A 12801-nucleotide genomic window follows, 5' to 3' on the forward strand; every position below is an offset into this window, starting at 1 on the left:
TTATGTGGGTATACCTAGTTTAGTTGCTGGATTTTATGTTTAGCCTTTTCAGGAACCACCACACTGTTTTCCATAGCAGTTGAACTATTTTATATTCCCACTAGCAGTGCATGAGGGTTTCAGTTTCACCACATCCTTGACAACATTTATTTTCTGTTTTTTTATAATAGCCTTCCTAATGGGTATAAAGTTGTACCTCATTTTGGTTTTTATTAGCATTTCTTTAATGATTAGTAAGGTTGAGCCTCTTTTCATGTGTTTTTTTTGTTCTTTGGAGGAATGACTATGAAAACCGTTGTTGATACTTCAATTTTTTTTTTTTTGTGGTCAAGTTGTATAGTTCTTTGTATATACTGGATATTTACCCTTATCAGATACATGATTTGCAGTTGTGTCTCCCCATTCCATGGGTTGCTTTATGCCTCTGTTGAGTATGTTTTGATGCACAAAAGTTTTTAATTTTGATGAGATTGAATTTATCTGTTTTTTTCATTTGTTGCCTGTGCCTCTGGTGTGATATCCAAGGAGTCATTGCCAAATTTTACCTTATGTTTTCTTCCTAAGGGTTTTATAGTTTCAGATTTTGTGTTTATATTTTTGGTCCATTTTGAGTTAATTTTTGCATATCGCATAAGATAAGGGTCCAACTTCTTTCTTTTGCAGTGGGTATCCAATTTTCCCAGCACCATTTATTAAAAAGGTTACCCCTCCTTCCATTGAATAAGGAACATTTTTTTGATGATATTTTTTGCAAAGTGGAGTTTTAATCTCCCTAAAAGCACAAGTTGACAGATGAATTTCCCACTTTTTTTTTTTAAATGTAAAAGAAGTACTAATTCTGTTATGGGTAACATGTGGTCAGTATTATTGTAGAACCTTTCCACTATTTATTTTAAAAAGATCAGTCTCCCTGAATTTTATGTATTTTAGAAAAATAATCCAATTATATGTATGTTTATAAATTTAAATAAGTATTAAAGGTAAAGAAAAGGTATAACTTATACCTTTTAATTCTAGGAAGAAAAAAGCAGTCATCTATTTTGTTGAACTGTATATATACTAATATTTTACATTTATATATTTTTTGCAGAGTCAACTGGATGTACCATTTAAAATTAAAGTTGGTCATATTGGTAAGCTATGTTATATTATTTGAATGTTCTCTTTGCTGGACATGCAGCCAGAATAATATGCCTAGTATCTCTATAATGTGATATTTTTAATGTTTCTGAGCATTAATTGAAAATATGTTTTTATCTAGGTAGAGCTTAATTGTGTAACTTAAATATACCATGTGGTCCATATATCCCTTGCCCAATACCTATGAAATTATACATTATTAGGGTGTTAAAAATGAATTGAGAGACAGAGTGTTAAATCTAATAGCATAACCTGCCCAGTTCTTAGGTTTCTGACTAGTTATTATTGATGAATTCTAATTGGGCCTGGATATGTGGTATAAGGAGTAGGGTCTGGATTATCCAGACGTTTTGGCTCAGGACCTATCACAAACCGAATTTCTGCTCTGGAAGTTGTCTAGGCTTCTGGGAAATATTGTACTAGTTGTTGTTCTGTATTATTTTCCCAGTGTTCATAGTTTACATTTTAAGTCTATTGGTTGAGCAAAAACTGATTGGAATATGACATTTTAACATGTTTAATAGAAACATGTATATTTGATTTCTTAAATTATGTTGGCTTACTGTTTTAACTTCATTGTTTGAATTACTGTTTAAATTTTATTGCTGCTTTAAATATTGTGCAAGATGATAGTGTCGTTATTTGATACTTGGAAGTATATAGATATATTTTGTTATATAGTTTGTATAGTATGATTTATATAATGTTATTTCAACATATTGGTGTCACTTAGGGAACAAGATATTCTGAAGCTCATATAAGTTACATGATTAATGTCTCCATAATTTTGTGCACTTACAATTGTTATTAGACCATTTGCTTGACAAAGTTTTCATCACCTTATATTGCTACAATTCAAATTCTCTCTTCCCCCCTCTATTTAAAGACAGTTTAGTATAAATAATGGAAAACATGTCACCCAATACTTTTTCATATTTCTATAAAAGAATATTTCTATAAAAAAGAATTTTTGCATATTTCTATATGATTTTTTTACATATGTACATTTTAACTACTTGTAATCCTATATATGTATGATTTCATATTCTGTTTTTTTCAGTTAACATTTAATAAAGATTTCTCGTAATCCATGTTGATTTGACCTCATTTAATTATAGTAGTAGTATAATCCACTGAATACACATTTGGACATTGTAGAGTAATCCTGTGTTTCTATAGGTACAACAGTAATATTTTCATGTAGCTTTAAAAATTTTCCCAAAAATTATTAAATTTTATAATTACAGCTATTGTATTTCAGTGTTCATAAATTTAACATCAATTCAAGAAAATTAAATGTATGAGAGGAGATAGATCTGATTTCATTTCGAGTCTGCTTTCTTCCTTTTTTCTTGCCTGACCATGTTTAAAAATGATAAGGTAATATTCATTGTTAATACAAGATAGTGGAGCATACACTGCCCTAAATACCTAATATACAAGATAATTTTGAGACTCATTTAAGGTGTTGTTGCAACCTGTGATTCTTTAATATCCTTATTTTTTTCTTCTATACATATGTTTCTAGAGAAGTGGATTTAATCTTTGTTTTATTCACACACTTTGAACAATACCTGCAATGTATAGTAGGAACATAATTTGTTGAATAAAAAGAAGTACATGTTTCCAAATGACTGATACAGTAATAAAACCAGTTTTGTAAGAATGTAGTGTCCCCTTGCTATTATTGAGTATTGTTAATATTACTGATCTTTAAAAGTTTTCCTCATTTAGAGTGAAGAATTGTGTGTATATATATATATATATATATATATATATACACACACACACACATATATATATATAAAATATAAATACTCATATATGTATTTTAAAAGTAGTTGTCTTTAGGTAGAAGATTCTTGGAATTACCTTTATTTATATTTTTCTGAATTTTCCAAATTTTCTATAAGAAGCCTACATAATAAGAAAAAAAAGTTTAGTTAAAAACAGATTTAGGGATGAAAATGCTACATTATTAATTTTAGAATTCTGTTTCTTCTGATTACTTAATGCTATTTGGTCACTGTTCTCTGTACTTTTGTTCATTTTTTTTGGATTATTAATGTATGTGTGTATATGTATGCAGTCTGCTTGATAGTATTTGCAAGTAAATTATGTCAAATTTGTCACAGTTATTTTTCCATCTCATTCCATTTTGGTTACATTTTGGACTGTGCAGAATTTGAAATGTGTACTATCTTCTCTGATTCCAAAACTTAGAAAGTTATCCCTCTTTTAAAAATCAGATTGTTTTTCTCTGGATTGTGTGATGAAATCTTTTTCTCAATTGGGGTTTTTCAAAACATGGATTATGGAATGAGATAGGTCTAAGTAGAGTTTTTCCATTTCCAAATTACTAACCAGTTAATATGGTAATAATGTATTTAATAATCTTTCCCTTCTCCAGTTATAGCATCTGTTTTTAAATCGAGACTCATAATTTCTAAACATTTAAAAAATATTTTAAAACTATTATGGAAATTTTTTAAATATATAAAACTAGAATTGTAGTATTATCAGCCCTGTACATGGTAGGATTTTTTCATTCAAGAAATCGCTAATGTTTTTAAAAATACTTTGCTATTAGATTGTGGTAAAATAGTCTCATTAGTTTGAATAATTTTCAAATATTGTCCATGATCCTTGACTATTACCAGAAAAATTTGTGTGTACAGACACTTATGATGATTATCACACACGTATATTACCATACATACAGTCATAAGCTGTATAATGACATTTTTGTCAACTACAGATCACATACACGATGGTAGCTCTGTAACATTATAATGGAGCTGAAAAATTCCTACTGCCTAGTGATGTCATAGCTGTTGTGACTCACGTGTTACTCATGTGGTTGTGGTGATGCTGGTGTAAACAAACATGCTGTGCTGCCGGTTGTAATAAAAGTATGGTACATAGAATTATGTACAGTACATAATTGCTAAAGGTAATAAATGACCACGTTACTGATTTATTTATTTACAAGACTTTGCCCTCTACTTTTTCTTGTTATTTTGGAGTGTACTCTTTATACTTACAAAAATTTTTTTTTGCCTTAAATCAGTATGCCATGTTACACCAGCAGCAGCCTCATACATTCTGCTTACTATGCCTTTTGATTGCATCATTTTTCCTTGGTGCTTGATTTAATTTTGTGTTGTTTTTTACAGCAACATGCTCTACAGGTTTGTAGCCTAAGAGCAATAGGCTATACTGTACAGGCTAGGTGCGTAGTAGGCTATCCCATCTAAGTTTGTATAAGTGCCCTCTGTGATCGCACAATGATGAAATTGTGTAATGAATTTCTCAGAACGTGTCCCCGTCGTTAAGCTGCACATGACTGTATATATTAATATAACCTCTGTATATGAAAAATACACACACATGAAGTATGTAATCTACCTATTTTAAAGTGTAAGGAAACTACTTATAAAGATTTAGAGTAAGAATGGGGAAATTCAAAGTTACAATATCAAGGATTGTTGATTAATGGTAGAAGAATAATAGTGTGTTTGTGATACAGATTGCCATAAACAGAAACTTGTAAATATTTAGGATATCATTCAGTAGATTTTCCAACAGTACTAATACAAAAATTTCAAATTTTTACAACAAAGCTTGTTGTTTTCAGTTGTAAAATAGCTTTCTGTAAAGTGACTGAGCTTGTAATGTTAAAGGCCACTTTATCTCTTTCAATGCCTGACAGAAAATAGGCTGACAGTAAATGTAGGTTAAATGAATAATATTTTTTGTCTTTTTTAAAATGTAGGTAATCTTAATCTTACAATTCCATGGAAACATCTTTATACTCAACCAGTTGTAGCTGTATTAGAAGACATTTATTTACTCATAGTGCCTTCTTCTAGTAAGTCAAATTTTCAACATTGTAATTTAAGTTGCTTTTTTGTGCATGGGAATTCTTTATATTTTATAATTACATTTGTTCAAAATACTTGGATTTTTGGAGAGGGTTTTATATTTAAATTTATATTAGGTAATTCATATTAAATTGGTGTTTAAATTTTTGCAAACTTGGAATTAATGATTATTTTCAAGAATATTTTTTGGAACTAGTATATTTAAATTTAAGGTAATTAAGAGTCTTTTTTTTTATGATTCCTGTAGTAATAAAATATGATCCTTTAAAAGAAGAGAAGCAACTCTTGGAAGCAAAGCAACAGGAGCTAAAAAGAATAGAAGAAGCAAAACAAAAAGTAGCTGATCAAGGTAAACAAAACAATAAATAAGAATGGTAATAAGAAATGGGGAAAAGACCTAAGTATTGATCACATTTGAATATTATTTTTCTCTGGAAGCACTGAGATTACTTAACAAATATGAGAGAATCTTATTACATGGGGCATTTTAATGTAGTATGTGTTTTATCATGTTTTCAGAAATTTTACCTTACAGAAATTTATGTTAGGGCAAATAATAAACCTAGCTTATAAGGGTAAGGTTTGGTTTTAACTATAGTAATTAGTTTAATCAAGTATGTTTTCTTAACTTTCCAGCTTTTTTATTTTCCTTATATCAGTTCTTCACCTTTTGGATATACTTAGTCGTTTGGTATATTTATATTTTCCCAAATCTGTTTACTTACCTTCTGGCTTCACATCCTTTCCTATTCAACCTAGACCAAGGTCCATTACTTCAACCCCTTCTTTTGTCTGTGGTAGAAATGTCCTGCAGAAATTCCTTTTCCCTTTGTGCTGTGTGTAGTACCACCAGCTACTATTTGTACTCAGACTCTAACTTCTCCCTCTAGTGAATCTTTCTTCTTAGCATGTAAATATACTGTAGCTTCTCTTCATAAAATCATTTTCCTAAACTAGTCATGCGTTTATCTTTTCTCTGTTCTTCATTTAATAGTTAAACATCTTTAAAACAAAACTAGATGTATACTGATTTCAGTATCCTTGCCATGCATTGTTATTTGAAAAATAAAAAATAAAACCCCATAACAAATATTTTACCTGTTGATAAACAGGTAAAAAACATCAAAGGAGATTAACAAAATTCCTGGCAAAACATCTCGTAATTATGCTTTCTTCTGTCATAGTTCTTTCATATCCCGTGTAGTCATTCATTCTTACCCTCAGTCCTTTTTTTAGTTGACTCTAGGTGGTGAACACACAATGCAATATATAGATCATGTATTATAGAAATGTACGCTTGAAACCTATATAATTTCACTAATCATCACCCCATTAAATTTAATAAAAAAAGAAAAAAATGTATTTTTTATTGGGGCAAGCACATAACATAAAATTTGTCATATTAACCAATTTTACTTGTACAATTCAGTGGTATTACATATTTTATAATATTGTGCAGCCATCACCACCATCCATCTGTATATCTCTTTTCATCTTATAAAATTGAAACTTTATACCCCTTAAACAATCCTCATTTGCCATCCTTAACCCCCCCAACCCCTGGCAACCACGATTCTACTTTCTGTCTTTGTGATTTTTGACTCCTTTAAGTATTTCATGTAAGTGGTATCATACTGTATGTCTTTTTCTGATTGGCTTAATTGACTTAGCATCATGTTTTCAAGGTTCATTCATGTTGTAGCATACAAGGGGTTGACAATTAAATTCGTGAACTTGTTGCAATGATGTTGCTAATATTTTTTGATATCAGAGGGATTATTCATTATGAATTTGCACCTACTGGACAAACAGTTACCAAGTTTACTATTTGGAAGTGCTGAAAAGGCTGTGTGAAAAAGACGACCTGAACATTTCGCCAACAATTTATGGCTCTTGCATCACAACAGGGCACCAGCGCACAAGTCACTGTCTATGAGGGAGTTTTTAGCCAGCAAACAAATAACTGTATTGGAAGACCCTTCCTACTCACCTGATCTGGCTTCCAATTATTTCTTTCTTTACCCGAAGATAAAGGAAATATTGAAAGGAAAATATTTTGATGACATTCAGGACATCAAGGGTAATACGATGACAACTCTGATAGCCATTCCAGAAAAAGAGTTCCAAAATTGCTTTGAAGGGTTTACTAGGTGCTGGTTTCGGTGCATAGTTTCCCAAGGGGAGCACTTTGAAGGTGACCATAGTGATACTCAGCAATGAGGTATGTAGCACTTTTTCTAGGATGAGTTCCTGAACTTAATTGTCAGACCTTTGTATGTCAGAATTTCTTTTTTAAGGCCGAATAATATTCCATTTTATGTATATACCACATTTTCCTTATCCATTTATCCATCAGTGGACACTAGGATTGCTTCTATGCTTTAGTTATTGTGAATAATGCTGCTTTGAATGTGGTATATAAATATCCATTTGAGACACTGCTTTCAATTCTTTTGCATATGTACCCAGAAATGGAATTCATGGATAGTATGTAATTCTATCTTACGTTTTTTTGTGGAGTTGCTATTCTGTTTTCCACAGGGACTGGTACCATTTTGCATTCCCACCAACAGTGTACAAGGGTTCCAGTTTTTTCACATCCTTGCCAGCATTTATTATTTTCTGTAATTTTTTTTGATAGTAGCATCTTAAAAGGGATGAAGTGATATCTCATGTAGTTTTGATTTTCATTTCCCTAAAGATTAGTATTTGAGCATCTTTTTATGTGCTTATTGGCCATTACTATATTTTCTTTGGAGACATGTCTAAGTCTTTTGCCCATTTATTAATCGTTTGTGGGTTTTTTGGCAGGGGCCGGGGTGAGGAGAGGTGCATCGGAGATCTTCATGTATTCTGGATGTTAATTTCTTATTAGATATATGATTTGAAAAATTTCTCCTATTCTGTTGGTAGCATCTTTACTCTGTTGATAGTATTCTAGGATCCTAAAGTTTTCATGAAGTTCAGTTTGCCTGCTTTTCTTTGGTTGCTTGTGCCTTTGGTGTCATACATGAAAAAATCATTGCCAAATCCAGTGTCATGCAGCTTTTGCCCTATGATTTCTTATAGGGGTTTTATAGTTTTAGGTCTTAATTTAAATCTTTGATCCATTGTGAGTTAATTTTTATCTTTGTTGTTACATAACGCCCCAACTTCATTCTCTTACAACCAAATATCTGGGTTTTCAGTTTTCCTAGCATCGTTTGTTAAAAATACTGTTCTTTCACATTGAATAGTCCAGGCACCCTTCTTAAAAATCATTTGACTTTATATGTGAGGATTTATTTCTGGGCCCTCTCGTCTTCATTCATCTATGTGTTTGTCTTTCTGCTAGTTCCACACCGTTTTGATTACAACTTTGTCCTAAGTTTTGTAGTCAGGAAGTGTGATTCTTCCAGCTTTGTTTTTCTTTTCAAGATTGTTTTGGGATCAATAAATGTTTAACCACTATGCTGTACACCTGAAACTAATATGAAATAATATTGAATGTCAACTGTAACTGTAAAAAACTAAATAATTTTTTAAAAGATTGTTTTATTTGGGAGTTTCTTGAGATTCCATATGAATTTTAGGATGAATTTTTCATTTATTTTTGCAAAAAAAAAGTCATTGGTATTTTGATAGGGATTGGTTTGAATCTATAGATTGCTTTGGGCAGTATTGACATGTTAATATTAAATCTTCTAATCTATGGACAGGATGTGTTTCCATTTGTTTTTTTAAATTTCAGCAGGGTTTTGCGCTTTTCATTATGTAAGTCTTTTACCTCGTTTATGTTATTTCTTAGGTATTTTATTCTTTTTGATGTAATAGGACTTCTTTTCGTAATTTCCTTTCAGATTTTCCATTTTTTGGAAATAGACATGCCACTAATATTTTGTGTTGACTTTGTATCCTGCTACTTTGCTGAATTAGCTTATTAGTTCTAACAAGTGTTTTCTTTTGTTTTTGGAATATATAAAGTTTTATTTACATAATATCATGTTGTTTATGAAGAGGGATAATTTTATTGTTTCCTTTGCAATTTGGATGCCTCTTATTTATTTTTTCTTGCCTAATTTTTCTGGCTATAACTTTAGTACTACTGTGTTGAGTAAAAGTGACAAAAGTGGACATCCTTATCTTCTTCCTGATCTTAGAGGTAAAGCTTTCAGATTTTTACCATTTAGTATGGTGTTTCCTGTGAGCTTATCACGTGACCTTTATTATTTTAAGGTAGTTTCCTTCTATTCCTAATTTATTGAGTGTTTTTATTATGACAGGGTATTGAATTCTTTCAAATGCTTTTTCTTCATCAGTTGAGATGATCATGTGGTTTTTCCCCTTTATTATGTTAATGTGGTGTGTTTGATTGATTTTCATATATTGAGCCAATCTTCCCTTCTAGGAATAAATTGTATTGAGTCAGTGTGTAATCCTTCCAATGGGCTTTTCACCTTTGTTTGTTAATATATTGTTGAGGATTTGCGTCAATATTCATTAGGGATATTGATCTGTAGTTTTTCTGGGGTATCTTTGTCTTGCTTTTGAATCAGTTTGGAAATATTCCCTTCTCTTCAATTTTTCTTTTTTTTAAATAAACTTCATTGGGGAATATTGGGGAACAGTGTGTTTCTCCAGGGTCCATCAGCTCCAAGTCATTATCCTTCAGTCTAGTTATGGAGGGCGCAGCTCAGCTCCAAGTCCAGTTGCCATTTTCAATTTTTAGTTGCAGGGGCACAGCCCACCATCCCATGTGGGAATTGAACCAGCAACCTTGTTGTTGAGAGCTTGCACTCTAACCAGTTGAGTTATCTGGCTGCCCCTCCAGAAGCTCAGTGACAGCTGGTTGTCTTCAATCTAGTTGTGGAGGGGGCAGCTCACTGGCCCAAGTGGAAATCAAACCAGCAATTCTGTTGTTCAGAGCTCACACTCTAAACAGCTGAGCCACTTGGCTGCCGTCCCTTCTCTTCAATTTGTTGGAAGAGTTTGAAGAGGATTGTTGTTCTCTTTTAAATGTTTTGTAGAATTCACAGTGAAGCCATCAGGTCCATGGCTTCCTTTTGTTGAGATGTTTTTTATTACTGATTTGATCCTCTTACTATCCTGTTTCCCACAAAATAAGCCTGGGTCTTACATTAAGTTTTGCTCCTAAAGACGTATTAGAGGCTTATGTTCAGGGGAGTCCTAAAAATCATTCTAGGGCTTATTTTCCGATGACTGGCAGCCGACTGCCTCAACTGGGGGGAGCCCAAGACTCATAATACCAGCATGGGCCAGGGAGCTGTGTTCTACACAACTAGACTGAGAAACAACAGCTTGAAGCAGAATTGTGGGAGGGAGGGAGTGGAAGCCGGGGGAAGATTTTCACTTTTGAACATTTGATTATAATGTGAATTAATGTGGGACTCTTGAGTGCTGCTTACATGGAGTTCTTTGAGCTTCTTGGATGTATATTATGTCTTTTTTCAAATTTGGGAAGTTTTCAGCCATTATTTATTCAAATGTTCTTTTTCGCCCCTTTCTCTTTTCACCTAAGCCCACAATGCATATATTAATTCATGTGTTGGTGTCCCTCAGGTCCTTTCGGCTTTGTTCCCTTTTCTTCAATATTTTTTTCTTTTTGTTCCTCGGACTTGATAATTTGCATTATTTTATCTTCAAGTTCATTGATTCTTCTGCCTGTTGAAATCTGCCTTTGAATCCCTCTGGTGAATTTTTTTTCTTTTTGTTAAGAGTAATTTTCTGCTTCAAAATTTGTTTGGTTTCTTTTTAGGTTTTCCGTCTATAGATACTTGCATTTTATTCATACATTGTTTTCTTGACTTTCTCTACATCTTCCTTTAATTTTTTGAGCATTTATATGATACTTGTTTTAAAACCTGTCTAATAGATCTGTTAGCAGGTCTTTTTCTGGAATAGTTTTTGTTGATTTTTTTTTTCCCTTTGAATGAGAGTGTTCTGGGAACAAAAAGAATGTATCAGATCCTACTGAGCTATCAGGTAAATTAGGATTAGGAAATAATTGCTCATGACATGAAGGTCATTGGTCACCTTAAAAATAGCTATTTTGATTGAGTGATGATTGCAGAAAAGGAGCTTGTATTTCTTCCAAAGTTGGAGGCAATGTTATTTGCTAATAGTAAAGAGAGCAGTGGAAGGGTTTCTGGAACTTTGACGAGAATCAGAAAAGTTTGAAATAGTTGTTCTTGAGAGTGTGAACAAATTGACTGAAGAAATGTAGTACGGTTGCTGGTTGGTGGAAGTTGGTGATAACTAATTTATAGTAATTCTGATCTGTCCTGTTGTGATTTTTGTCCTCCAATATTCACCTGGCAAGACATAGGCATGTTTATGTAAAAATAAGATAGTTGGTTTTACTCAGGGTTGGAGATTTATTGACAGAAGAAAATGAGAAAAAAGAGCAAAGAGTTTAAAATGTTGTTGAAATGATATTTTAATGGAATCGGAGTTGGGTAAGGAAATCAGGAGGAAATCAATGGATAGTGAAAGAAAGATTTAGCATTTAATTGAATGTACAAATTTATAGAGCAAAGGATTTTTTCAGGTAGTGATGAGATTCAAAGATTTAAAACTTCTATCTTCAAAGAGCTTATATATACAGTCTCTTATTAATTCTAAAGTCTTTTTATATTCAAATATATTTACTTATCTCGCATTCACTTACACTTGCCTTTGATGTACGTACCTATGATATCTTTATCTACTTTCCTTAACCTTAACGGAAACCTTAACGGCTTCCTGGGCTAGCTGAATTAGGGAGTAATAAATAGGTAATTAGAGGAAAATCATGTGTATGTGCAGGGGGAACAGGAGTAGAAGGAGGAAAGTAGGTATCTTTCATTGGCATTTTCAAGTCACAGTTGGGGGAAGGCACAATAACTAATGGTTATCAAAGGCATATTAAAAAAGAAATTAGGAACCACAATTCTTTATTCTTTCTGTTCCCCTGAAAAATATTGAAACTGAAGATAGTAAATTCAGTTTTCAGAAAAAGAAATGGTGGACTTCCTTCAGCTTTGATTGAAAGGAGAGAGGGAAAGAATATTATATCTTCTTATTTTGTATTCATTTGAGGGAGGGTCATATTCAACTATACACCTAACCACAGACAACTTACGATGGTATCACTGATTTTAAGGGAGATTCCTTCTTTGCTGCTCTGATTTTTCTCATTTAAGCCTATTAAAATTCTTACCTAATAATCTTCATTATTTCCTATATCTTTGTGTACTCAGGTATAGTTAAAACAGAAAGAAGTTATAAAATTTAATGCCAATAAATTCTACAGTGTTGGCTTTAGTTTCACTGAACAAGAAATTAGTTTTCGAAAACTATTTAGTTTCCTTTGAAAATGTTTTGGTATGGAAGACTTTTGGAAAGCAAATCTACAAATACAGACTTTTTTCTTTAACAAGGTAACATTTATGTTACCTGAATATGTGGGTATTTATAGAGTATATTTTTCATTCAGACTGTAAAAGGAATATTTGCAATTGTAGAAAAACATCTGGTGGAGAAACAGGACACTTTTACAGAAAAATTGATTACTCAGATCATAAAAAATCTTCAAGTGAAAATTTCCAGCATCCATGTTCGTTATGAAGATGATGTAAGTATTTTAATAGATGGCACTTGTTTTTATATTTATATTTCACTGTTTATTGACACCTGCTTTGTAGTAGCCAATGTGTTAAATGCTAGCAAGTATAGGATACAGAGCTGAAGATGACATGATCTTTCTTTTCTATAATTATAGTTATAATTTCTGGTCCTT

At 32.0% G+C, this 12801-nt stretch overlaps 1 protein-coding gene across 2 annotated transcripts in view; it reads left to right on the forward strand.

Moving 5' to 3' along the window:
• VPS13A (vacuolar protein sorting 13 homolog A) overlaps positions 1 to 12801 on the forward strand; it is a 205202-nt gene that overhangs the window by 18347 nt on the left and 174054 nt on the right. For both annotated transcript variants that reach the window (XM_081066231.1, XM_081066232.1), the window contains exons 3-6: positions 1091 to 1133; positions 4916 to 5011; positions 5272 to 5373; positions 12527 to 12636. In XM_081066231.1, coding sequence (XP_080922357.1) covers positions 1091 to 1133; positions 4916 to 5011; positions 5272 to 5373; positions 12527 to 12636 — 351 coding nt within the window. The remainder of the gene's footprint in view (positions 1 to 1090; positions 1134 to 4915; positions 5012 to 5271; positions 5374 to 12526; positions 12637 to 12801) is intronic.

This window comes from Rhinolophus hipposideros (assembly GCF_964194185.1).
Source record: "Rhinolophus hipposideros genome assembly, chromosome: 11".
NCBI lineage: Eukaryota > Metazoa > Chordata > Mammalia > Chiroptera > Rhinolophidae > Rhinolophus > Rhinolophus hipposideros.